At 43.4% G+C, this 27,026-nt stretch overlaps 2 protein-coding genes and 1 non-coding gene across 3 annotated transcripts; all 3 read left to right on the top strand.

Moving 5' to 3' along the window:
• Positions 1–649: 649 nt before the first annotated feature.
• Positions 650–19,420, top strand: EFCAB12 (EF-hand calcium binding domain 12). Its single transcript, XM_048492255.1, has 10 exons — positions 650–941; positions 2,658–3,171; positions 3,633–3,821; positions 6,244–6,415; positions 8,975–9,195; positions 10,303–10,516; positions 13,149–13,323; positions 15,014–15,106; positions 16,140–16,250; positions 18,112–19,420. Exons 1-10 carry the CDS (start codon positions 817–819, stop codon positions 18,365–18,367), a joined length of 2,070 nt encoding a protein of 689 aa, XP_048348212.1. The 5' UTR covers positions 650–816; the 3' UTR covers positions 18,368–19,420.
• Positions 19,421–21,519: 2,099 nt separating this feature from the next.
• On the top strand, positions 21,520–25,788 carry RPL32 (ribosomal protein L32). Its single transcript, XM_048491518.1, has 4 exons — positions 21,520–21,673; positions 24,111–24,211; positions 24,431–24,612; positions 25,616–25,788. The coding sequence occupies exons 2-4, from the start codon at positions 24,116–24,118 to the stop codon at positions 25,743–25,745; spliced, it is 408 nt and encodes a 135-aa protein (XP_048347475.1). The 5' UTR covers positions 21,520–21,673; positions 24,111–24,115; the 3' UTR covers positions 25,746–25,788.
• Positions 23,910–24,049, top strand: LOC125430354. Its single transcript, XR_007244141.1, has one exon. It is a non-coding gene; the product is annotated as a small nucleolar RNA SNORA7 (small nucleolar RNA).
• Positions 25,789–27,026: the final 1,238 nt, after the last annotated feature.

The raw sequence follows: 27,026 nt of genomic DNA, 5'->3' as shown, positions 1-27,026 counted from the left end.
AACCCAATGCACTCTTCAACAGCATCAAAGACACAAAGGAGAGACCTTTTGAATGCCCAGAGTGTGGAAAGAGATTCAGTGATAGTGGCATTCGTCAAGGCTCCAAAGAACTCACATCACACAAAGAAGAGACTTTTTGAATGATCTGAGAGTTAAAGGAAACTCAATCAGAGTGGTGCTCTTCAATATTGTCAAAGAACTCAGGGGAGAACCCTTATACATGCTTAGAATGTAGAAAGAGATTCAGTCAGAGGGGGGTTGTTTAGGATCGAAAGATCCACATGGGAGAAACCTTTTGCTACCTGGAGAACAAGTATCATTCCTGGAAATGTCCAGCCCCTGCTGGGAGGCTGGCCAGCCTGTGCTGCTTCCTTCTCTTTCCTATTCACTGGCTCCTTTCAGCCATATTTTCTCCCCGCTCCCTTCCTCGAGCCATTTTCCCCAACATTTCTTTAGGGAATCGGCAATGGCCCTCAACACCTTACTGCCATTGCAAGAGTGACTCCTCATTGAACATACTTAACCCAGGAATACTTGTCGCCTTGCTGGGATGGATCACGCTCCTTTCAGTCTTGTGCCCCTCAGCCAATCAGCTGCAAGAGAACGCGCCGGTTGCCTTGGCAACCACTGCAAAGTCGCTTTGCCTTGGGCGCTAGCGCTGGAATTGTCTTTTTGTGGGGAAAGATTGGGAGGTGGGCTGGTCGTCGGTGTGGACCCCTTTGCAAAGGGCAAGGGCGATTTCAGGCAAGACGCGGCTGGCTGGAGTGCAAAAGCTCTTCTGCAAAGCTCCTCGGAGAGCTTTTCTAAAGCAGCCACATGCCATGCGTAAAGTTTGTTCCGATGGAGCGGACGGGTCGGCGACCGGAGAGGAGAAGTCAACGGAGCCCCGCGAGTTGCACGGCGCGCCCTGCGCCCAGCGGTGCCCCTGCTGGAACGAAACGGTTTGTAGAACGCCCTAAGAACGCGCGCTCTGCCTTTGATCCCGCTCTAGGAACGGCGTGTCGTCAATAATGCACAATGGGCCCTTTCCGATTGTGACGTGGGCGTCGTTGCCCGTGAAACTCCAAAATCGGTTGTCGGCGAGAAACGGGCTACAAACTTTCTGACACACCCATTTGGGCTATAAGACTGCCGTTCCCGAAGAATCAAGCGCCTTTTCAGCGACGATTTCTGCGTTTTAAAAATCATAACCTGCATTTTCTCTTTTTTAATTAAAATGGATCATGTACAAAAAAAACTGCAGTCGAAATACTTTACAAACGACAATATGCCTTTATTTACGTCAATGGGTTCTTATTGTAGTATTTTTTACACTGTTTAGGCAATATGTTGCGAAATGACTACTACGCTCTGAACATCATTTCATAACATGTTACCTAAACAGTGGAAAAATACTAAAATAATAGAAATTCATTAATGTAGTGATAAGAATTCATTAATGTTAATAACACTATATTGTCGTTTTTAAAATGTTTTGACTGTTTTTGAGTATACATCCTGTGCCAACTGACCCCATTTGCTAGTCCAATACACAATGATTCTCAGGAAGAAAGTGACAAATTATAAATGTTTCTTCCTTCACTTAATTCAGTCCCCCAGTTTTTTTCATCATTAAAACAGATTATTTCTGTGGTGTCATAAGTATATGTGTTTGTATTGCTGCTGTTCATAAATTTATCATAAAATTATCTTTCTGTATTTGCTGCTGGGAACTTTTCTAAGGGCCCAGTCCAGATGGGGTGGTTGGTGAATCAGCCTGTTGAAGCAGTGGAGGACTGCACTGGCACATTTGCCCACCCCACCAGCACAAGGGGCACCTATGCAGTGGGGAGAGCAAAGATGGCCGTGTGTGGACACCACACAGCTCTGCAGCAGCCACACCAGGTAGAAGCCACTCCCCTGGAGCTGTGCCAGTGTCCAAGATATGACACTTTTCAGCTTGTTGATATATTTGGAATTCTGACCCAACTTGGTGGGTGCAGTAACAAAATAGTTGCCCTGAGTTGGAGCAAGCCACAGAATGATTGCCATAGCTTAATTTCAGTAACACTGTGCAGATCTTTGTGATGTGGTAACAGCTGCTGCCAAAGAAATATTTTTTTAAAAAAATCTGCACAACCAAATCAAATCTACAGTAGTCAATCAGAAGCCTTGCTGGGGCAAAAACCCTGTCTGGCCCCACCCACTTCCTAAACACACTTGACAGGCACCAGAAAAAGTGTCAGCGGGCACTATGGCGCCTTCAGACATCATGCTGGGGACCCCTGCTCTGAACATAATTTAGCTGACTGTTAAATGTATCGAAGGCTTCTCGAAGGCTTTCAGGGCCAGAATCGCTGGGGTGCTGTGTGGTTTCTGGGCAGTATGGCTGTATTCTAGCAGCATTCTCTCCTGACGTTTTGCCTGCATCTGTGGCTGGCATCTTCAGAGGATCTGATAGTAGGAAAGGAAAGCAAGTGGAGTGAGTAAGGGTGAGTAAAGGTCAATAGGTGAGGGCATCTGAATAGGAGTGGCCTGGCAAGTGAGTAACAATGAAGTGTAGCATGTGAGTAACAATGGAGATAGCAAGGTCAGTAGGTGAGGCATGCCTCACTTTTGCTCTGAAATATGATTTCAATTCAGATGTCTAATTTTTCACCTGTTCCATCTCTTCCCAGTGATGGCAACATCATGCCTGACGAGTTGCTTAAAGAAGGATCAGAGCACAACTTGGATGGGTTTATTCAGCATTGCTTTAAACGCTACAAGCTTAGAGAGAAACATCCAAATGTTTTCTTTAAACTGGAACCAAGTCGATTTGGCCGAGTGGTATCTAGACGTCGCATTATTATTGCCCCACCTATGCAAGGGGCATCTCTTCCTAGGGCCAAACCACCATCACCCGAATTGTTGGGTCAAAAGCAGGAAATGTTCGCTGCCCAAGAACATCTTAAGGAAGTTACTAAAATCCCTACAGAGGAGGATAAAGTTAGAGAATTGGCAGCTTGGATTGAAGACAGGAAGAAATTGCGGAATCTATTGAACCAATGTGCAGATGTTGAGTTGTGGCTGATGGAAAAAGAATCCATCAGTGACCAGGAAGCCAAAATCCTCAGAAAAATTAAGGAGGCCAAAGAAGTGAAGAAGGCCCAGATGAATGTCCAGTTAGCTGTTGCTACCAGCAGTACCGAGGTAAGCGAAGCCTGTTTCTCAACCCCCATCTGCTGGATTGGCTCACCAGCACTCATTCAACCAGACCATCCTCTCAACTGGACTTGGAAGGACTTTGACATCTAGAGAAGTGAAAGCTTCGTAACCATTTTGTGAATCTCTGTGTGGTTGAAGAGCGGTGCCAAAACTAGATTTCACCTCAGAATGCAGAAAAACTGTTCTTCAGTACCTCATTCAAGTAAGGCCAGAGCAGAGGAGACAACAAGAAGCAACAGAATCATCACTGATTCCAGGGAAAAGATTTGGGGAATAGAAAAGACATGTTTGGAAACTGGGCTGAGCAGACCATAAAGGGGATATTATGTTATATCCCTGTTATAGTCTGTCTCTTCCCCACCCCCACCCCCAAGTAGTTCCTTCTGGTTTATCTGATGCTGGAATAACATTGTCCAGGTCTCTTTAAGTATTTTGGTGTTTTTCAGGAGCAACTGCCAGCAAGAAAGACAAAGAGAACCATCCCTGTCGTCACAGCTCCCTACCCAGAATCTCTCATTACCCTGCAAAATCTTCTGCAAAAGCAGAAACTCAAGCTGGTGGATGTATTCGGCAAAGAAGATCGGTCCAGGACCATGAATTTCAAGAGAGAAGACTTCATCAGAATCATTGAAAAGGTTAGTAGGAACGTCCAGTAGGAACGTCCATTCATAAAATATTTCCCTGTTTACATGTAAGTAAATGTGGGCATTCCTTGAAAGCAAAATAAGAAAAGGTAGATGAACAAGGCCATCCTGAGCAAACTTACACCTTTTTGATGTCAATCTTCTCTTTCAGCCTTTCTCTCTGTGTTGGGTATACAAGCTTAGCAATAATTATATTCCACAGGCAATTAAACTGTGTTAAAACAAAAGAACTAAAAAAAAACCAGTCTGTGTGGTATGGATCAGTCTACCTATGGGTTATAAGTACTTAAATGAGATCACAGTCTATTAAAAAGTTTACGGTTGGCTTATTTCAAACCTTTCTGTGAGCCCATATAGATGGGTAAGCAGTTCAGAGAGACTGGAAGAGATCTCCCCCTCTCTCGGGGTTTGACGCTGGATTTCTTGGGTAGGATATTACGAGGCCTTGCCCCCACAGCGGCCTCTGTTCCTATTATTCCATTCCCACAGCCCTCAAGTTAGACTGTTTGTTGCCTACAACACCACTCTCTTACCATGTAACGCTAAAGTTCTTTTGTGTCAATGCCCAGTATAATCAGAGGCAGTAGAAGAGTTTGCGGGAAATGGTTTGCATACGGTTTGACTCACTTCACACTGAGGAAGAGAGGAGGGCAGCAGAGGAAAACTTGTGGCATAGACTAATCCATCCTCTTGCCAAGGGCCAGTTGCAGTATCCAGCTTTTGAAAGTAGCTTGCTTACTCTGTGCTCAGTTAGCCTTATTCTCTGGAAACTGAGGAGAAGCATCTCTTCAGGTGCCCGAGTTTTCCAACTGTAGTTTTCATTATACCCACCCTTTTGGCTCTCTACAACATCCAGACAGTTGTCAGGGTGGTATTTGCAGTTAAATTGGAAAGCAGAAGAATGTTCTTATTTAGAAAACTGGGAAAATAAATTAAGAGAATATGCCACAATGGCAAAACTAATGAACTTCGTAAATAGAAGACCAATCAAACTTTCCAAGAGAAGTTGTATTTTGCTTATTATTCTTGAAAACAAGAATAAGGTTATTTTTCTTTTAATGTCGATAGAGACTGATCAAGAGTTAAAATGACACAGCTTTAATACTGGAGCTTAGAAGTAGTAGTAAAGTTGTTATACTAATAGTCCTCTTGGTTAATGGGTGCCATAGGTAACAGTTAACTTTAAAAATTACAGATTTAATCAAATGTCTAAATATTTAGTCTAAAATTATCAGAAAACATTAAAGGCACCCTTAAGTGTGGAATAGTACTAATGCTAAGCTCCATTTCAGTTAATAATGCATGTATCTATTTTTCTCTTTTTGTCAATTATGAAGAATATCATTTATCAAGGGAAAAAAGATCAGAGGGCTAAAACGTCACATGGGACATAATTTGGTGCCCATAGACACTGGCAGTTGTCTCTAGTTCAGATGTATGCCAACTGACCCCTGTTTCACACGATGGTGGCACCAAATGGGAGCTGATTCTACTGATCCATTTGAACTAGTGATTAGCACCTGGTTTGGCATGCTTCTGTCAAACCAACAATTTGTTCAACGCACCCAGTGCTCACAATCCCCTGCATCTGGAATCACAAAAGTACACATAGCTGCCCATTTGTGTGGAGCTTATTCTTAATCCATGAAACAGATACCTGGCACAGAGGTGGCCATCTGCAACATAAGATAGATCCACACGGTGGGGAAGGGCCTTTGAATGGCAAAAGCAAGGATCTCAATTCTTGACAGCCTTCCCTAGCTATTGAAGTCTCCAAACCCCTGATGGCAAGTTGCAGCTTCTGGCTGCATTTAGATGCATTTGAAGGGAAATATGTGTATTGATTGCGTTTTGACGGCGTATACCTGCTCATGACCAAGATAGGAGCTTATTCTTATGGAATCAACATACAAGCATCCTTTTCTGTAAAAGTATGTACGTATGCAGAGATACCTCCCTTGTTTCAAACAACCACAAACATCTATCTTTCTCCAGCTGCAAGGTAAATTTCTTTGTGACAGGGCACTTGTGTCCAGCTCCTGTTGAGGCACATGGTATGTCTTGCATAAATGGGAGACTGTTTCCACTGAAATCAGATTAGGACATGCATATGCTTTCCCAAAACCTTTTTGCACCCATTGGTGCACCCAAGAATGCATTTGGGGAAAACGTCAATCTATATCCATGTGCTGCCAGGGCACATGTGCATGTGTGTAGTTGGTTCAGGGCCATGCTGTACATTTGGGATTCCTATGTGGAGGAAATCTCCGTGTAAGAACGTGTTGCTTGTGGAGTGTCATTCCCTCAATCTGAAATGTGATCTGACATGACTGCAGTTGCCCTTTTATCTTTGTTTCCAGACCTTTATGTCACTTTTTACAAATCTTTGTTTCACTTCTATCTTTGTTTCCAGACAAGGGTGCCTGTCAGTAAAGCTGACTTGGAGGATGTGGTCGTCTACCTCACTTCTACAAGGAAAGGGCAGTATATAACCCACAGTGATCTGATTGAGAGTCAGAAAATATGGTCTGATTACCTAAAGGAGCAATGGAAACAGGCGAAAGAATCCAAAGAGGGCAAATCAGGTGGGGGAAAAGAAGAGTGGTGAAGCAGTTTTCAGTTCTCCTGACATATTTAGCCTCCGTTGGTGGGTACCTGAGAGAGGGCCTTTTCAGTTGCAGCCCCACAATTGAAGAACAACTGCCCCAAGGAGGTACACCTGGCCCCCTCATTCTTGATAGTTAGGAGGCAACTGAAGTCAGTATTATTCATGACAGATTTGATTAGTTCCTCTGTCTACCGGCAGTTTTACGTTATTGACTTTAACTGGTGTTTTAATGGTATTTTTTGTGTTTTATTATGATTTACAATGTAAGCCACCTTGAGTTCCTACAAGGTAGAAAAGTAGCTAATACATCTTTTAAATAAATGACTAGATAGATAGATAGATAGATAGATAGATAGATAGATAGATAGATAGATAGATAGATAGATAGATAGATAGATAGATAGATAGATAGATAGATAGATAGATAGATAGATAGATAGATAGATAGATAGATAGATAGATAGATAGATAAAATGTGTCCATATAGACCAGTGGTTCTCAACCTGGGGCCCGGGACCCCTTTGGGGGTCGAACAACCCTTTCACAGCGGTCGCCTAAGACTCTCTGCATCAGTGTTCTCCATCTGTAAAATGGATAAATGCTAGGGTTGGGGGTCACCCCAACATGAGGAACTGTATGAAAGGGTCCTGGCATTAGGAAGGTTGAGAACCACTGATATAGACCCCCTGCTGGCCCCTGCAGGCAGATAATTTTGTACTACACAAGCCCTGCTAGATTCTATGACAAAAGTGATTCCCTCGTCCAGAGTGAATTTTCAGAGTGAAAGGTTCACTGTGTAAGCATGGCTAAGCCCACCATGAAGTCTGTGCTAGAAGAATGAGTTCCTACGCTAGATTCAGTATTGCAAGCAAGATTTCATTCCTTCTTGAAGAAGTCACTCTGCTATCAGAAATGATCATGTAACAAGTTTACTTGCTAAAAAGTGCTGGAGCTCCTTTGAGTTCTACATTGTTGGCGATTTACACCCTAATCCAGAGGACTCTGATGGTTGGGACTGGTGGTGCTGCTGGGCCGCCACACCGCCTCCAGAGGGCTTCCAGGTGGTGTGGGAAGGCAGCAAGCTCCAGAAACTCCCCAGCTGCCTGAAAGCCCTCCCGAGGGCTGAACAGTCTGGGGCCTGTGCCAGGGGTGTCTCTGGCTTCAAAGCCCAGTGGGATCCGACTTTAGGAATGCCCCAGCCCGCCTCTCAGTTTGCGCTCCCCTGCTGACGTAAGTGCAACATACGCCAGCAGAGTGGGCAAACATGCCTGCGCAGTCCCCCACTGGCTCCAAAAGCCGATTCAGTCCCCCCTCCTCTGGATTGGGCTGCCTGGCTAGTTTTCTCACTCTTCCGTCACTTGTAACAGTCTCTGGAAATGCTTCTGAAACATACTGGATACACATTTCTGTGGAAAAGAAATGTGTGTGTGATTGTTCCCTGTGTGACATTTCTGTGTACCTGAAAACATGGACATTGACACGTCTGTTTTGAATAAGTAGAATGTGTACTTTTCAGAGATGTGAAATTTCCAGAAATATTGAAACCATTGGGGGAGTAATTTGAGGACTTGGAGGAGGGCACAAAAAGTATATATTTAGGGAAGGAATTGAAATATGTATAATACTTGCTTTCCTATCAAATTGAAACGTATTTTCCTGTTTTAATAACATAAAATATGTCATTTATAAAACTGTGAAATCATACTAATTGGCATATACATGGAATTTAAAAGCATGAAAGCCTGACAGTACAATCTTAAACAGCCACCTCCTTCTAAGCCTGTTGGCTTCAATGAGAAGTTATTGTTTTAACATCTCATGAAATCTTCCCATAACGAAAGCAGAAGTGTCAGTGGAATCCAGAGGTGAAAGCATTGGGTGGATCACTTTATACTGTAAGGACCAAACTGCATGGCTCATTCCGCACATGCAAAATAATGCACTTTCAAACTGCTTTCAGTGCTCTTTGAAGCTGTGCGGAATGGCAAAATCCACTTGCAAACAGTTGTGAAAGTGGTTTGAAAATGCATTATTTTGCGTGTGCGGAAGGGGCCCATGTGAGTGACACAGAGCCCCTCGTTTGGTCTAAAAAAGTTTTTTGGGGGGGATGGCACTGGCTCAGGCACAATACAGATTCTTGTCTTTTCCCCCTCACATTTCTCTGCTGCTTCTCCTGAGCAAACCAGTCTAAAGTAGGCCACAACAAACATAAAGCCAATGTAAAACAGTCAGTATTAGGTAAACTGACTAAACATTAGCCAATCAAAACAGCTCAGGTTAGCAACAGTAAAACAAGGCTGCTAGCAAATCAGTGTGGGCATCTTCAGTTGGAGGAAAGGATACAGAGGAGAAAGATTAAGGAGGCCCCCCCCCCCCCCCCCCGGAAAGCTTTGTGTCTGTGATGGGATCCTCTAGTGTGCAATACTGAAGACAGAAGGCTTGTCTGTAGTTTGGCTCAGAGGATGCAACACATTTAGATGATTAGGTAGGACAATTTTGATAGATTTGTAACTGAGTGTCTTTTCTCCTTTGACAGGTACAAAAGGGCTCCCACCTACTGTCCCAAAAGTTGGCCCTGTGACTTCAAAGGGTCTTCCATCAAGCTGTGGCAAGTCTAAAGTTGAACCATCTCAGAAACCTGCATCAAACTACTTGGAAGTCCCCCCCACTGACCTGGCACCGGACCGTATGCAACTATCTTATAATACAATGGAAGAGGTTGGGAAGAGATACAGAGAAGTGAGACGGCGGCTGAAGGTACTGTATTCCTTTGGTACCAGTTTATATGATTGAGGTGGGTTTGGGTGTGTATCTCTCTTTGAGGGCCTGACCTGGATGGCCCAGGCTTGCCTGATATTGTGACATTTCAGAAGCTAAGCAGGGTTGGCGTGGTTAGTACTTGGGTGGGAGACCACCCAGGAACACCAGGGTCACCATGCAGAAGAAGGCAATGGCAAACCACATCTGTTAGTTCCTTGCTTTGAAGAACCTACTGTGTTGCCAAAAGTCAGCTGCGACCTGACAGCATTTTGCATGTCTTAGGGCCAAATGATATGAGACAATTTTCTGACAGTCAGGTCTGGGTTCTCCTAACACGTTCTCATGTAATTAGCCACATATTTCAGTTCTCAAGCATACATAACTCCAACTTGGATCAGGACCATGGTACGAGGGAGAAGGGACTCCAGCCCCCCATGATGGTTTTCCTGTCCCAAAATAGCCCTGGCGGGACTATTTGTGGAAAAGTAGTCATATTCCCAACACGCACAAACAGCATGCATAGCACTATTCCTCAAAGATCTGCAGCATTGTATTGTAGAGGCAATCACCTTGTCCTCCAGTGACTACTGTTGCACTAGGGTTCTGTTATTTTTTTATTTTCTTATTAAATTGGTTTCCTGCCCTTCCCAACTAGGGTCGGGCTCAGGGCGACTCACAGAATTTAAAACATAACAATACAAAATATAAGTCACAGTCATTAAAGCCATAACCCCAAGATGGCGACAGAGCGAATTTCCAAATGACCATCATAAAACCAAGACCAAAAGGGTTGGCATCAGCAATCAATAAATAAACATGAATGATAAATATGATTGTGAGTTGGGAGGTCAGCTGATGAAATAAAGACAGTGGGAGGCCACAACTAAAGGCGTGATGGAAGATTTCCGTCTTGCAGGCCCTGAGGAACACTGACTGATACATGTCAGTCTTAATTCTTACAGGTACTCTTAAATGTTGGGAATTTTTTTTCCAGGCGAAGAATCCTTCACACCTCTTCACTGGCACCAGTTTTTCGCAATGATATTTGGTTGTTTTGTAACAATGTCAGGTCTTCTATAACAAAGATGTTGTCTTGTGTTACAGAGGAAGATGAACCCCTTAGAATGGGCAGAAAATTGTCGAGTGGTGAAGACTGGAGACCGGGTTGTGGATGAGCATTGCAAGCCGAGCACTATTGAGGGTGACATGGGAGAACTGGTGGACCAGCATCGGATGACTTGCCACCTGGTCTGGTTTCAGTGCGTCAAGCTTTGTGAACAATACGGAGTTCAGCTTACTGAAAAACTGCTGAAAAGAGGTACAGTAAAACCAAGGGATTGGCAGGGAAATGAATAGTCTGAATTCTGCTTGGCCAATTACACAGGGAACGCTTGCCTTGGGATTCTTCTCAGACTAGTGAACTTACAGAGGGCTCTTCTCATGCTTCTTTGTTTAGGAGCAGCAGTGGCGTAGTGGTTAAGAGCAGGTGCACTCTAATCTGGAGAACTGGGTTTGATTCCCCCGCTCTGCCATTTGAGCTGTGGAGGCTTATCTGAGCAACTAGGTTAGCCTGTGCACTCCAACACAAGCCAGCTGGGTGACCTTGGGCTACTCACAGCTCTGCGGAGCTCTCTCAGCCCCACCCACCTCACAGGGTATTAGTTGTAGGGGGGAAGGGAAAGGAAATTGTAAGCCCCTTTGAGGGGGGGGATATAAATCCAAACTCTTCTCCTTCTACACATGAGGAGGCAGCTCAGTGCCTCTCTTGCAGCTGCTAGCTGAAGTCTCAACTGGCCCCTCTTTTTGCTGCTTCTCTTAACTCCACCCATCAGCAGCCTTAAAGACACAGATCTCACTGATATTATCTTCCCCTCCCTTCCCCTACACACACATCCCTACTCGCTCACTCTCTTTCTCACTGCTGCTGCAAGAGAGGCTTGTTTTTAAAACAGAAGCTTGTCTGAAAGAAAGTTTTTAAAATTCCCTCCTGATCATCAGAGGAGAGTGGAGGAGGTGGGGTGGAGCCAGAAAGAAACACTTGTGCTGTTCCTGTACAGCCATATCAATGTAGTGATACAATCATTTAGAGAAGTGGGAAGAAGTTGGCCACAGGGAGAAAGGCAAGGGGCAGCACAAAGAAATGAGACTAGGTGGGCTGGCTGTGGATGGAGGGAAGAGGTCTGGAGCAAAGCAGTGTTCACTGGCAAATCTGGCTGCGAGGCAAACTTAAATCCAAGCTGGAAGTGGTCTCCCTTGCCATGGGGAGAATAGAAAGTGAAAGCAGAGCTGGAGGAAATACATCCGTACAAGAAATCTTGCAGCAACGTGCATTTGTCCCCATCACACAGCAGATGCCTTGTGCATAATCGGTCCTTTAGGCCCAAATGCATAGCTTCAGGATAATTCATGATGGAAGCTTCTGGCTGACAAAAGCAAAACCTGAAGCAAATCAACAGTTATGGTTTTGTGGATGTTTGTGGCAGTGGATCTGGTATAGGTGGGAGTGTTGTTGACTACAAATAAAACTAACTTGTGTGACTGAATCTGCCCAAATTTATAGAACTGGGCACTAGGGATGGAACTCAGTCTCTCGATAATTCAGATTGCATTCAAAATAAACAATAAGTTTCTTGTCTTCATGCAACTATAGGTATTCTTCCAAGGCAGTGCTTGAAAAAGTTCTGTGAGTTAGGAAAGCTGGGGTGGGCTTATTGTACCCTTCAATTGCCTTTATATAAATAGTTTGTGGACCACCAGTACCCTGCCCACTTGCAAACATAAACGCTGAAACTTTTTCTGACAGAAAGAATAGAAAAGAAGGAAACAGAAAAGGTAAGAGAAAGAAAAACGAACAAATGAAGAAGTCAAAGAGAAAAAAAGACTACTCTTTAATTTTTCTGGTTTTTGTGATATCTTTTTTTCTCTATTTGTTGTTAGGGAACCGTCTATTTCCTTATTAAGCCCAGCATGTTGAGCTACAGAAAAATACAGGGTTGGATCCAGGGGTGTAGCTTACTTAAACAGCAGCCAGGGTTCACTCTGGGCGCTGCACCTCCCGCAATTCCATGGGGAGCCCTCCCAAACTCCATCAAGCAGAGCCAACAGTATAAAGCTAGAGCTGGTCAGCCCATGGTTTAAAGCTGGCTCGAATGAGCTGAGGTTAGCAGCAAACTGGCTGTGCCGCTCCCAAATTCGATGTGGAGATTGGGTGGGGTGGGGTGAGCCAGATGGTCCTGCACTTGAACTCCATGTGGAATTCGGGGGCAGGGCCAGCCCGGCTAGCCCCCTTCTGAGATCCATGTGGAATTTGGGAGAGGGGCCACTCCTGCTGGCCACTGTTTAACTGCACCCCTGCCCTGAACTCCTCAGGGCTGGAGCACAGTTGCGAGCAGGGGTACACAGCAATTCATCCCCCAGGAAGTGGTGCCCAGGGCTCTAGCCCCCTCGTGCCCTCCTCACCATGCCAGTGGTTGGATCCCATAGATCCCTACCACTGACAGTGGCACTGCTTGGCTACAAGGAGCTTTCTGTAGCTCTCTGAGCCAACCAAAAGATCGTTACATTGGAGGAAAATGCCAGAGTTAGTAGAACAGTCCTGTGAAATACAACCCATAGTTCCCACCGCACAGCACGTTAGAAGAAACTCTGAAGCAAGGTGAGATAACTGGACAGGTCACCCTGATGTGGAATTGCTATCGAGGATGCCTTCTTAATTCAGACCGTTGTTCTGTGTAATTGTATAGAGATGAAAACCATTACTTGTTGGACTCCCTCAGACAACCTGATTACTTGGTCTTCTACGTGCAAATGAACAAAAGGTCTCAACCAACCCAGGATGCTTCAGATAGCTGAAGTTGTAGTAGTTAAAAGTCCTGTTGTATTGAACAGTTTTTGTTGTGTGATAACTCTCTGATTTCATCTTTTGGTTTTATTTGTTCTCTGTCCAAAAGCTCTTCTTTACCCAGGGGATAGATTATTACATTATGAGGGTATCTGGCAAAAGTTAAGACAGCCAGGAGGTTATTATGAAGTTTATGATGAAGAAACGTCAAGGCGCAAATCAAGGAGAGAATCAAGGAGTAAATCACGAGAACAGCCAAAAAGGCCTTCCAAGAAAAAAGAAAGGTTTGTTTGATTGGGCGGGGGAGGGGGAAGATGATTTCTTACTATGTTTCCAACAGCACAAGAGTCCTTAGGAATTATCTGATCGCAGTATTGTTACTATGACCAAAACATGCCTTTGTGAACCTTTTAGAGCAAAAACCTAAACTTGGCACAAGAGTCCTTTCCCCTCAGGGAAAAGTCCTACTGAACACACCTGGAAAGGCAGAACTTGCACCATCCTTCACAGTTCTCTTTTGGCCATCTAAGATGCAGCACTGTGAAGAACTTTCTCTCAGAAAATGTTAGCCTCAGTCTTTTGTCTTGCCCCTTGTTGTTCTTTGTTTTTGGTTCTTTGATTGTACTTTTCCTTCTGCCTTAACTGGTATTTTTTTTAGTTTCTTCATGGCTTCTTCTGATTTCTCTTTGTTGGGGTCGGGATCTCTGACAGAAAAGCCTACTTTCAAAATTGTTAGAGCCATGGCAATAAGTTGTCTGGGAGCACCAAGTAGATGTGCTCAGCAGTGTCTCGACAAGGGGTGATTCCTGTGGCTGTCCCTCCATGATGTCCCTACCTGCTCCACTCCACCTTTTCACCTCACCTTCCAAGAGACCTGAGTTCTCATCTTCTTCACCCCTGAAGCAGTTAATTCTTCTTCTGAAGCAGTTAATTCTCCAAGTGCATATGGTTTAAACAGTTTTTTAAACCCCTCTTCTGGTCTGCACAGTTTATTCAGGTCAGGTGCCTCTAGAGGATGCCACATTGTCTATTGTGCTCTGGGAGAACTGCACTTTCAGTTACCCCAGGTGTTCTTTGGGGCTGGCATTGGGCACTTTATGTTCCATACAGGTGAGACAGAAGTAACCTGTACCATAAGGTTGTAAGTTCATATCCATTAACTGCTGAGGAGCACCTAAGGCCTGAACTTTTAGAAAACACCTTTCATGGACAGTGTGTCTGTTAATAGCTGGGTGTTGTTGTTTTTGGCATCATGTCACAGCTGACTTGCAGGGACTCCATAGAGTTTTCAAAGCAAGAGACATTGGGAGGTGGTTTTCCATTGCTGGCCTCTGTGTCACAAGATTGGGTTTTCCTTGGAGGTCTCCCATCCAAATACTAGCTGAGGTCAGGACTGAGAGTGTGTGACTGGGCTAAGGTCATCCAGGAAGCTTCCATGATATACCTGGGGATTTGAAGCTGGGTTTTTCTACTCCAGTTCAGTGGCACATTGTTTGGAGTGGTTATATATATCTAGGGTTGGGAAAACAGCTCAGGAGAGAAGGCTTGAAGCCTCTTCTCAGTAGACACTGCACTTTCCATCCAAACCAGAGCCTCACATGCTTGAGAGATGAATTCCCACAAGGAACTCACAGCTTACATCTGACTGTAGGTTCCTCATGTCCAACTGTAGGTCACAGCCAAATGTAATGTGTAGCTCAGCCCTTAGAAACAGAATACTGATCAAAACGGACTTTGGTCATTTCTGATGCTGTTAAGAGCACTGCTTCTGTGATGTGTTCTTCTGTGCAAGTACTGCTTCTCTGGCCTAATTCCAGCATGTGCCTGGCATCTGGTAATTTCCTAAAATTCTTGTTTGTTTGCTTTAGCTGCACTGTCACTCTGTATTACAGACTGAGGTGCTGTCATCAGTGAAATCAAGCTGCACTAAGTTTGATTTGCGTAAACGATGGGTTGTTTTTCTTTCTTCCCTAGAAAACAAGAGAGAAAGCCTGAAAAGCAACTGCAGAAGGACAACACTACTGGGTGCCGCTGGTTATCGTACACAGAGTTTAGGAACCTCACGAAGTATGTGTCAGGTTTGAATGCAAATGAATGTTTGACCCAGATCTCCTGGGTCTGATGGTGGAACTCTGTGATTCATGACTTATTAGTTCTATTAGAATCATTAAAATTGCCCTGATCAACTGGAAAGGACTGGAGACACAGATACATACATCTGCAGATACCTTGTGAAGTAGGTTTAGCTGAGAGAGTTCTGAGAGAACTGTGACAAGCCCGAGATCACCCAGCAGGAATGTAGGAGTGGGGAAGCAAATCTAGTTCACCTGATAAAGAGTCCACCGCTCATGTGGAAGAGTGGGGAATCAACCCCAGTTCTCCAGATTAGAGTGCACCTGCTCTTAACCACTACACCATGCTGGCTACAGGTAGAGGAACTTGTAGTCAATATGAGGCAGGGCTGTAAATGTTAAGGCTAAATTTCAATAGAATCTGATGCTATCCTCAGTGGCAACGTGGAGTTCCCAGAGCAATGGGGTGCCATGACACCATTTTATTGTCCCTTTTACCCAGTCCAGTTCTCCTTACTCTACCCAAGCCTGGGTATTGTTGCCTGCTAATCTAGTTCATTCAATAGGTTCAGTGAGCATGTTTAATCGAGGTGAATGGACATACATGTTTGTATTGGTATGTATATGTGTGCTGTCAAGTCAAAGCTGACTTTTGGCAACCCCGTAGGGTTTTCAAGGCAAGAGACGTTTGGAGGTGGTTTGCCATTGCCTGCCTCCACATGGGCTGAAAGAGTTCTGAGAGGACTATGGCTGGCCCAAGGTCACCCAGCAGACTTCATGTGGAGGAGTGGGGAACTGAACCTGGTTCTCCAAATTAAGAGTCCACCACTCTTGACCACCATACCACACTGGTTCTCTGCTAATATGTGTAAGTGTACATATTACAAGTAGAAGATAGACAGTGCTGGCTACATCTGATTCTGATGTGAAATGTTCCAGACATATGCAGAGATTGGATTTAAGTGCACACACAGCTGGCTAGGTTCCATCTTCCTCTGACTTAACGTTTCTTACATTTCTATTTACAGATGGCACTCAAAAAGACTGCGGCTTGCTACACAAAATCTTTGGGATGACAAGTCCTGTAGCAGTTTAACTAGTGAGGCTCAAGAACAGTTTGAAAACCTATTCACTGAAAGGTACAGTGCATGATTTCTTTCTAGTACAGTATTAAAAACTTTCTATGCTGTTGTGCCTGAGCAGGGATTTCTCGTGAAAGATTTCTCTTGGGCACAGTTTGGTCTTCCCTGCTGATCAGTGATAACATACCATTATCAACACACTTTAGCGGTAGTACCTGCATGGTAAGATTTCGATGCTGGGCATCTCGCTGAAGACATATTACTGCAAGGGGAAATGATGCTAATGTTGCTGATATATAGGAGCAGAAATATTTTTAATTGTGTACTAATTGATGACATCAGAGTGACATATGTTAACTACGCTCAGGGATTTCTGCTGGTTTGCCCCTAGGATAGTGTCAGTTCATATATCCATTGCTCAAGATGATTGGTTGGATCCAGTGCAGAATTTCCGCTTGCGCCTGAGTTCTTGTGGCAGTGGAAATGCAAGAAAAAGGTTACGACAGCCCCTTGAACTAATTCATACATAGTGCTGAACTATATGTTACCATATTGAAAGATTTAGGTCTGGATTCCACAACAGAACTGGAGAAATAACTCCCCTCCCCACACTGCCATTTTTGCACAGGAAAACAGCTGGCAGGGAGGCAGGAACACCCCCACTCCCCTCCCCATGGCGTCCTTCCAAGCCTGTTTGGGCTCCCTCTCCCATTCCCCACAGCTGCTGTATGGCTGCAGGAAATATGAATGGGATCCAGAGAAATCCATAAAGAAATCTGATAAGCCACCTAGTTGAATTTGTGATAGAGCTAAGATATGAAACTGACTTCCTCGTTCACAGCTCAATTTCTTGACTACTACACTATTCTCACACGTATAGTATATTCTGGCTCTTTCCCAAAGTGAGAGAAAAGCACTGACTCTGAATGCACAGTGGATGCATACCAAACAGTAAATAAAACATTGTCAAACCATATTCCTCTACCTTACTTTTAAAGGGTCAGGCCTGTGATTACTAATTGGATATAGGACAGCAAAAGGTGTGTGGTCATCCGTCATTTCTGTTTCTCTGTATGCTGGAAGAACAAACTGGAATCTCTAGCTAATCTTCAGTATATGTAACTAGATTGGCTCACACTCCATGTGATCAACTAAATTGATTTCCTTGACTATGACTGCACTGATGCCATATTCACTCAGATTTCTTTATAAAAACAAAGGTGCATTTTGATTTGGAGATAGTTTAACATTACAATAGGTGGCCATATTCAGATGCAAGACCTCCTTCTTATTCTGATAGAACTAGTAATTTTCATATCTGTAGATCAAAACAGCATCTCTTTGCTGTGGGCCTTTCTCTGTTTTAGGCCCTGGTGAAGGGAAGGCATCCTGTCAAGTTAACACTTCATAATATGGATAACGAATCAGTGAGGGAGGGGACACTGAAGGAAGACAATACCCCAAAATCAAAATAATTGAGGGAACAAGAAGACAGGAGTAGGAATAGGGAGGCCAGCTAAGAGGCAGCCATTACTGCCTCAATTACAGGCCTGGCGGAACACTTTGTCTTGCAGGCCCTATGGAACTGAATCAAATCCCTCAGGGTCTGGGTCTCATATGACAGGGAGTTCCACCAGGCCAAGGCAAGAATAAAAAAGGCTCTGACTGAGGACAGCTGGATGTCTTTAGGAACTGGAACTACCAGTTGATTATGACTCATTGAGAAGGGAGTGAGAGGTATATATCTGTGTTTATAAGCTGCCGCAAGAGTGGCATATACATGTTTTAAATAATAATCACCATTATACTAATAATTCTTGCGGACCCTTATTTCGTGGGGCTTCAAGCACCATTCCCTCCTATTGTTGTTGTTCCTTGCTCATACATATTTCGTTTTTTTCCTTAATTGTGTTTATAGGGAAATGAGAAAAATGTTTCGCTTCCTCAATCCCAAGACAGATCCCAACAGCTTCTGGCCAGGACATGTTCTAGACAAACTGCGTCTGTACCTACCCCAGATGAAACGTGATGAAGGAGATGCTCTGTTCAGCCATGTTTCTCGTGCACATCCTGTCTATCCTGGCACTTATCATCCTCACCGCAGCTGGCCAGTCAGTGAGCTGAAGTTTGTGACCTATGGTGATCCAGATTCCCGAAAGAATTATTATGTTTGACTCTCTTCTGAGGAGAAACTGTTATACTATGCTAACGTTGCATAAACTGTTGGCTACCTCAGTGAATCTGCTGCAGTAAGCCATTGTTCTAGTAAATGAAAATAGACAGGGCTGAACTAGATAGACAAATGGTCTAACTTGGATACAGCATTAAATGGAGCTGTGAAGCAGGAAACATTAATATAGGGGATTTTTTTTTAAAAAAAAGTAAAATGTAAACATCAGATTGTGTGTATGTAACCTTATGACCATCATTCATACCACAGGCACAATTGAACAAGTAACTTTGGCTCATCCCGCACATGCAGAATAATGCACTTTCAAACTGCTTTCAATGCTCTTTGAAGCTGTGCGGAATGGCAAAATCCACTTGCAAACAATTGTGAAAGTGGTTTGAAAACACATTACTTTGTGTGTGCGGAAGGGGCCTTTCATAGGCCAGTAGTATTAGCAATGAAAAGTTGAAGGCAATATGAAAAAAGGAAGACCCATCATGAGATGGATTGATTCAATAAAGAAAGCCACAGTATTGTTTGCAAGTCATGAGCAAGGCTGTTACCGATAGGTCGTTTTGGAGGTTTTTAACTTTGCTGCCATAAGTTGATGATAAAATACACACATTTGGTAGGCAGAAATTTGCGTTTTCTCAACAAAAAGATATTGTAGCAGGATGTTGGCAAAATGGAATCTGTAGCAGTCTTAAGGAAAATGTCTGGAAATCCACAAATCAAATTTGTATATGTACAAGTAACTTCCATTCAAAAGATTAAATGTCTGGAAGGGCACAAGTTGTGCTCCCTCCGCCACTTCTAGATTGTACCAAAAAAACCCCAATTATGTTGTCATTGACATTCCTGCACTCTGAGTAGTCCTAACTGTGTATGGAATGTAAAAGGACATAGATTATAACAATAGACTAGTTTGCTCCTTATAATAAAGATTTGATTTAATGATGGCCAAATAAGCGAGGTGTTGTGCTAATTAAGATTAAAGACTGTCTCAAAACCATTGGCATCCTAAACACAGTTATTAAAAACTCTGGCCAAAACAGTATATGGAAAAGACCGGTGTGGGTTTTTCCTCCTGACCAAAAAGGCAGGGGTATGACCAGTGCTGCATTTTTGTGACTGATTTTTGTAAATTTCTCGTTTTTTATGCATTTGAAAGAAATAGGTATTGAGAGTTTTGCATCCTCCATCTCCAAGGAATTTTAAGTGTGTGTTTAACTTCTACCTGATTCAAACACAAAGAGGCTTCTCAAAAGAAATTCTTCAGTTAAAGAACTGATGGACAGTTAAAGAACTGAAATGACAAAGTATATAGGACAATAATCCACATAAAGCAATTCAGGCCTGTTGTGCCCACGCAGAGCAGCCGTTTCACAGTCTCTTCTGACTTTAATCAAGGCAGTCCCTTTGTGTTATCTGTAGGCTGACGAGGAAGTATTTTCCAGTGCATAAATATCCATCAGACTTTGGAAAGTGTCTACAAGAGAAAGAGAACACTTAAATTCAAGCTCGGCTCCTATACTTTAAACAAAAAGGGTTTTGCAAACTAGGGGATATTTGTTGTACTTAGGGATGCTAGCCTCCATGTGGGACCTGGGGATCATCTGGCATCACAGCTCATCTCCAGACTCCAGAGATCTGTTTCCTTGGAGAAAATGGATGCTTTGGAGGATGGACTGCATGGCGTTGTACCCCACTGTGGATCTGTCCTTCCAAGACTCCCTCCCCAAATCTCCAGGAGTTTCCCAACCTGGATCTGGCAACTTTGCTCCCTTATCCCCCACTGGTGGCCATGGGGGACCTGGTTAGTAGTAGTTTTCATAGTAATGGCAGCAAAATGTCAATTTGATTAATTAAGGCCATATGTGCTTAGAAGTCTCCATATTACGAAATTCAGGTTCTACAAACCTCTGCAGCCTACTACAGCTATTTTGATTCACAATTAAATCATTGTTCATAGTTGGTTTTTAAAAAGTATATTTCACCTCAACTAGCTGCAAGGTGGTTCCATATACAACATAACTAACAACATAACTAAACCCAAGACAGTATCCCACAAAGACTACATAACAGACCAACAACTAGCAGCTTGCTTTTATACGGTGGACCTATCTAACCATTTATATCTGGGACAAATCATCCTACAAGCCTACTGAAAGAGGTGCCATTTGCAAAGTTCTGCAATATTACTGAAGAACGGGCCCTTTGAGGTTCTTCAAAAAGACTATTCTGCCATGGTAGCAATCACTACATTGAGACCAGGTGCACCTACAGAAAGATGTTGTGTTGAGCTCACTCAGGTGGTAGGCAGACTAATACACGTAAACTTCCTTCCATTTGTATAGCAAACAGATGTAATTGGATCACTCGTTCTAAGATGTTATAATATTGAAAATCCTGTTGCATAGTGCCTACTCTGTCTCCAATGAATGATACATAAAATGGATAGATTGCCTACATTCGTGCTTCTAAAACTGTACCATTCTGCATATAAACACAGTTTTGTTCTCCATGGTATTCTACATAAATTGCATGTCTGGGTCATTCTTGCAGCTCCCATTGTGCAGAAGTGAATCTATTTTGTGTAAAAGAGCCCTGAAGAAACTGGTCATGCTCCACCTGGCACAGCAATATTCAAAGGAACTCTTAAAACAGGAATTTAAATTTATCCTTGGTTGTGTGTGTTGAAATTTAGCAATGATAAAAACTGATCTGTGAACAAGAAAAACAGTTGGAAGTACTCTCATGTAACGAACTGATTTGTGGCTCAAACAGAGTAGAAATGAATGATAAGGAACAGTGTCGCTTGAAATGTCATTCTTGGAAGCCACGACAGGAGAAAAAATAATTTTTAAGAATAGATAAAACTGAATTTCAAATGCAACACAAATAAAACTACACAGAGCCACCCACAAGGCAGTCTCAGCATGACAGCTCATCCTCGCCACCAGATGTCGTTGTGCCAGCAAACGGCCGCTCCACCACCTTTGCTCATAGTCGATCTTTCGGCGCATAATGACTGACGTAGAAGGGTCTTGCATGTCGGTACCAGCTTAAGGAAATCATTATAACAGCCTGAACGAGCTATTTTTCGTAACGCGTTTCATGTTTTGTCTCATTAAATTTGAGACGTTAAGTAGGCTCAGCCCACGGAAGCAGCTGTCCATCCCGCTGCACTCCCGAGAAAATACCGACCTGCCAGGACCTGCGGGTGGCGTCCCATCAGCCTCTGCGGTTTCCCCCTTCGCTCTTTCTCTCGGCGCTCTCGAGCAGTGCAGGAGGTGCCATTAGCGGACCGGTGAGTGTGAGATCAGGCGGCATCCTGGCCGGCGAGCCCCCGGGGGTGGCCCCGCCGCCTTTTCAAGGGTGCTGCGGGGCCTCCTGCGTCAGGGCCGGCCGCTATTTGTAGGATCGCGGGAGAGGGCAGGGCGCAGTGGATGCTCATCTGCGCTCGCGGGCTGCTGTGCTTTTCGGTGGGGGAAGCGCGCCAGGAGACAGAGTAGCCTGCGCTTGTTGAGCCTTTCGTAGCTCCAAAGCAGGTTTTGGGGAGTGTGTGGGGTTATACACGTGTAGTCTGAACGTGTGAATGCAGGCGAGGGACAAGAGGCAAAAACATGAAAGGCTTGTCTATCCTTGCGGGGGGGGGATGAGCATATAATGTTTAAAGTATTTTATGGGAGGCTTCCGCAGATAGTTAACTTGGAAAATCTTTAACTTGTAACGCGGGATGAGAAAAATGATTGAAGTAGCGAGTGAATTACTGTCTGACGCTTGCCAAGAGGAATCGGCCTGATGGCTTCTATTGAGCTGCAGTTTGCACAGATCTCCAATGTAGGGAGCGCTGAGGTTTTCCCTAAAGAGGTTGCAAAATATTGGTAAGAAAAATCTCAGCTTGAGATTTCAGGCCTTAAAATGCAGTTGGTTTTAGGGACGGCGTTCTTTGTGGAATGGACTGTCGAAGGGACTCCTGTTTGGTTGTGCTTTGATAGACGTTGAAAGCCTTTGTGGTTCTCATTGTGAGTGTGGTGTGTGCTTCTCCCCGTGCGTGATGTAGTGGCTTGAAGGCGGAGTCGGATCTGGGTTTGAATCCCCACACTGACCTGGAAATGTGTTGGGTGATGTTAAAGTAGTCCGTGTCTCAGCCCAGCCTACCTTACAAGGTAAACTGGAGAAGAGGAGAACAACATAAGGTGTTTATTTCGCCAGTAGGAAGAAAATACAGATATAAGTAAATTGGAGAAATAAAAAGGTGGAAATATTGAACCCATGGGAAATGTTTTCCCTCCACCCTCGGGGTTTTGGCTTAGGGGGAGGTGGATTAAAATACATGTAATAGATTTGAGTTTGATAGGAAAGTAACTTTTTTGCCGCTTAAGCAGTGTAAAACATAATATCAAATAGTATTAATTGGTATATTTATGGAATTTAAGAGCTCAATTGTTTAAGTTTTCTACAAGAAAAGTGGCAAGTAATCTCCATAATAATGGGAAAATTGTGCATTGGTGTTGTCTTACTGCATTTTACTCAAGTTTTTTTAGCACTTCAATTTTTCTAATGAAAAAATTGAAAACTACATTTTGTGTGTGTCCATGCCAGTTCTTCAAACAAAGGAGTTTTTTTTCCCAGTTCTCAAAGTTTCTCAGTTTTTTAAATAAAATTGAAACAAATGTAGTTAGGTTTTCATGTTATACATTTTAAGTGAAGAAAGCCTTTCTTTAAAAAGGATTTGACTTATTTGTAAGAAAAATATTTCAGAAATTCCTTTTTAGTGCAACTTCCCAGTTTTTCTGTTTTCTAGGCCATTGCATTTTTAAACTGAACATTTTTAAACACTTTCCTAAGATGCTGCTCTGACACGTGGAAAATAAAGGGAGAGAGTGGTTGTGTTTTTGGTTGCATTTTGTAGCATGCAAATAATCCCTTTAATTTAAATTACGGTTTCTTATAAAAGATATTCCAGGTTAACACCTCTAGCTCTGAAAGGCAGGATATGTGCTTGCTTAAGTCTTTTGCAGATAATTTGTGTATGTTCAGCAAACTTTTGCATTGTTTGGAGTGTTTGGTAGTTTTTAAATGTTTTGAAGCTCACTCTCAGAATTGCATGTCCAGGGTGTTTAAGCACTGATAGGATTGGGCTCTGAAAGTGTCAGTGCATCCATTGGAATGGTAAATAGGCATTGTTGTTACATACAACTAGCGCCCTGGGCATGTAACTTTGTACTTGAATCAAAACTCCGTAACTTTGAAATGGGCATTGAAAATACGCTTAATGCATATGTTGTTAGGAGGAGCGTTAGCAGAGATCTCATGTGGTCTGTGATTCTGCTGCTAAGATGAAGAATAACATGAATATTTCGGTAGCAGTTATGTGCGTGATAGTGTCAAGGTCAGACTTGGCAACGCCAGGAGGCAAGTTGGTAATATGATGATTTACAGTGGAGCTTTGGTTCAACTTTGTTCAAGGCGTAGGACAACAACGTCAGACTTTAAAGACTCTCAGAACTGAAGCATGTGGGGGGGATAATTGAAGTTATGACCTCCTAGGATCGCATCTGGAGAGCTTCCCATACTCTACCAGCTTCGGATACAGGAGGAAGAGAAGTTGCAGTGAGATACCCATTCCTTTGCTGGCTTGGTAATAGGCCAGTGAACGGAAGATAACACTGCGACAGGCTTAGTAGGTTCCTTTACTACCTCTTGGATGTAGTAACCTCCCTGTATTCCTTTTTCTTTAGTCACCATGCCAGCCCTCAGACCGCTCATCAAACCTAAGATTGTCAAGAAGAGGACCAAGAAGTTCATCCGTCATCAGTCCGATCGCTATGTCAAAATCAAGGTGGGTGCCCTTGTGGTGAAGATTTTTAAATGATGATAAGGTACATGTGGATCCCCCCCCCCCCAAATTGTTTCAGAATATTTTGATGGTTACCTTGTGGGTGAGTTTGCAGCGTTGGTTTAACAAAATCGTACAGTTATAAAGAGATGTTGCAGATGCTTTGAAGTTTGTGTGGTATCTCAATTTCTAATGTTTTAATTTACCTCTGCATTTTTGTAGCGTAACTGGAGGAAACCAAGAGGTATTGACAACAGAGTTCGCAGAAGATTCAAGGGCCAGATCTTGATGCCCAACATTGGGTATGGTAGCAATAAGAAGACAAAGCATATGCTGCCGTCGGGGTTCAGAAAGTTTCTCGTCCACAATGTCAAAGAATTGGAGGTGCTCATGATGAGTAACAAGTAAGTTGGGAAAACTACCTTTAGTAGTTACTTTTAGAATTGTGCTTTTACATGTCATGATTCTGATTCTGGCTAAAGGAGCAGTAAGTGGGGTTGGACAGAAATGGAGGAATCACTCTTTACATGACTGTTGCATGTTTTTTAAATATTCAGAGTATCAGTCTGTGTATCTCAGTTTGTGTTTTTTTTAAGTAATTTTAGGCTGGCTGGATATTAGGATAAGACCTGGCAGAAATTCCAGTTCACGGTGGCATGAGACCCCCCTCCCAGGTTTGCCCAAAGATCTATCCCGTCCAGCAACAGATGCCCTCTGGTTGGCCACTGTTGTTGGAAATAGAAGCTCTCTTGATCTGTTAGCTATGGGAAGAAGACAGTATCCCTCATAAAGCTTATCCTCTTCCACAGGGTGCTAGGGCTGAAGACTCACAGTGAGCTCTTTGGTGGAAGGGCAAGATGCAAATACAGTAGACCTCAGCAAGAAGTGGATCTTGTATGTTGCAAGTGGAGCTGAGTTTGAGGAACAACTTCCTACCTTCCCTTGGCTGTTCCAGCCTTCTCTCCCTAAACCGTCCCTTCTAGGGTTTGATGAACACTCAGAAACAGCACAGAGCACGGGGGGGGGGGGGGGGGGGGTCTGTGGTGGGATGGGATTCACAGAGGCATTACTTGTACAAGTAGAACAGCCTGTTTACATTATTCCCAGTTTTAGAATGCAGAGATGCAGGGTTGTTAACTTGGCTTGCCAGTGGCATGAGGAGTTCTTGGAGTAAATTCCAACTCTACAAGCAGATCTTTGGGGAAGAGGCACCACATAATTATAGGTATTTTTATAAGATCTAAAAGCATTGTGTACAGAGGCTTTGTGTAGAGCAGGGCAGGTAGTATAGAATTCTCCTTAATGGAAAGATCCACTTCGTACAGCCAGACTGCTAGCTATTTATGACATTCTTGCTTGGAAGCAGGACACTAACATTCCGCCGCCGCCTTTTCTCTCCCCCATCAGGTCCTTTTGCGCAGAGATCGCTCACAACGTTTCCTCCAAGAATCGGAAAGTAATTGTGGAGAGGGCAGCTCAGCTTGCTATCAAGGTTACGAATCCAAATGCAAGACTGCGCAGCGAAGAGAATGAATAGTTGTTCTTGTGCAACAATATTTAATAAATCAAAAGTACTGAAAGCTTGACGTTTCGTTTGAGTTTAGTTGAACTGTGGTGGTTTAAGTCTTAAAAGGGTGAAATCCAGCAACTGCTAATGGGTGTGAGCTTTCAAAGCTCCAAAGGGAAAATTGAAAGTCTAATTTGTCTCTCGGGTGCTACTGGACTCAAATCTGGCTTATCGTTAAAGTAAATCTCCACAGCTGAAAACAAAGGATGATAAAAATAATTGAGTTCCCTCATCTTTTTAAATACATGTAAATTTGCCAAGCTTCGACCTGGATGGCTCTGGCAGGTATTTGGATGGAAAATCACCAAGGAAGTCCTGTGTTAATATGCAGAGGCAGACCGTGGCAAACCACTTCTGAACATGTCTTCCCTTGAAAACCCTCCAGATTTTGCCAGAAGTCAGCTATGACTTGACAATACTTTCCACCACTACCAAATGTGTGCATTATACAGGCACTGCTGGTTGGCATTTCTGGTTAAATGTTTTACAGGATGGTAGTGCCCCTCAAACTCAATACAGTTCTGTACAGGTTGAAGTTACTTGATAACTTCCATGTTTCAAATTCCAGCTGTTGTGCTTTTGCCTGAGGGGGAAGGAATATTAAATTCTGGATAACTATTGTTACGATTCCATGACCTGGATAGCTGCGGCTAGGAGAATAGGGAAGAGGATCTCAACTCATGGCCAGATCTCTAAAGCTAAGCGAGTATTGGACAGGAGACCTCCAAGGAATACTAGAGCTGCGATGCAGAGGGAAGCAATAGCAAACAGCCCCACTGTCTTTCCTTGAAAACCCCAACGGGTTATCATAAGCCAGATGTGACTTGATGGCGAAATAAAAATTGTTTCGTTAAGGAATGCTTACAGAGCTGGGCTTTAAGGGAATTTATTTCTAAGTGCAGTCAACCCAATTTATAAGGAGTACTTGAAGTCTGACAGTAAGGAATGCAAACCAATAAATTTGCTCTATTCAGCAAAGCCATACAGAGTCAAAGCTGATCACAATAATATTAATACATGATCATAGAATCATAGAGTTGGAAGAGATCCCAAAGGCCATCAAGTCCAACCCCCTGCTATGCAGGAACACACAATCAAAGCACTCCTGACATATGATCATTCAGCCAGTTTAAAAACCTCCAGAGAAGGAGACTCCACCACTCTTCGAGGCAGTGAACTCCACTATCGAACAGCCCTGACAGAAAATTCTTTCTAATGTTTAGGTGGAATCTCTTTTCCTGCACCTTGAAT

The sequence above is a fragment of the Sphaerodactylus townsendi genome, linkage group LG03 (genome assembly GCF_021028975.2).
Source record: "Sphaerodactylus townsendi isolate TG3544 linkage group LG03, MPM_Stown_v2.3, whole genome shotgun sequence".
Taxonomy (NCBI): Eukaryota; Metazoa; Chordata; class Lepidosauria; order Squamata; family Sphaerodactylidae; genus Sphaerodactylus; species Sphaerodactylus townsendi.
The sequence above is the reverse complement of the archived record's forward strand: the minus strand, read 5'-3'. Positions and strand labels throughout refer to the sequence as shown.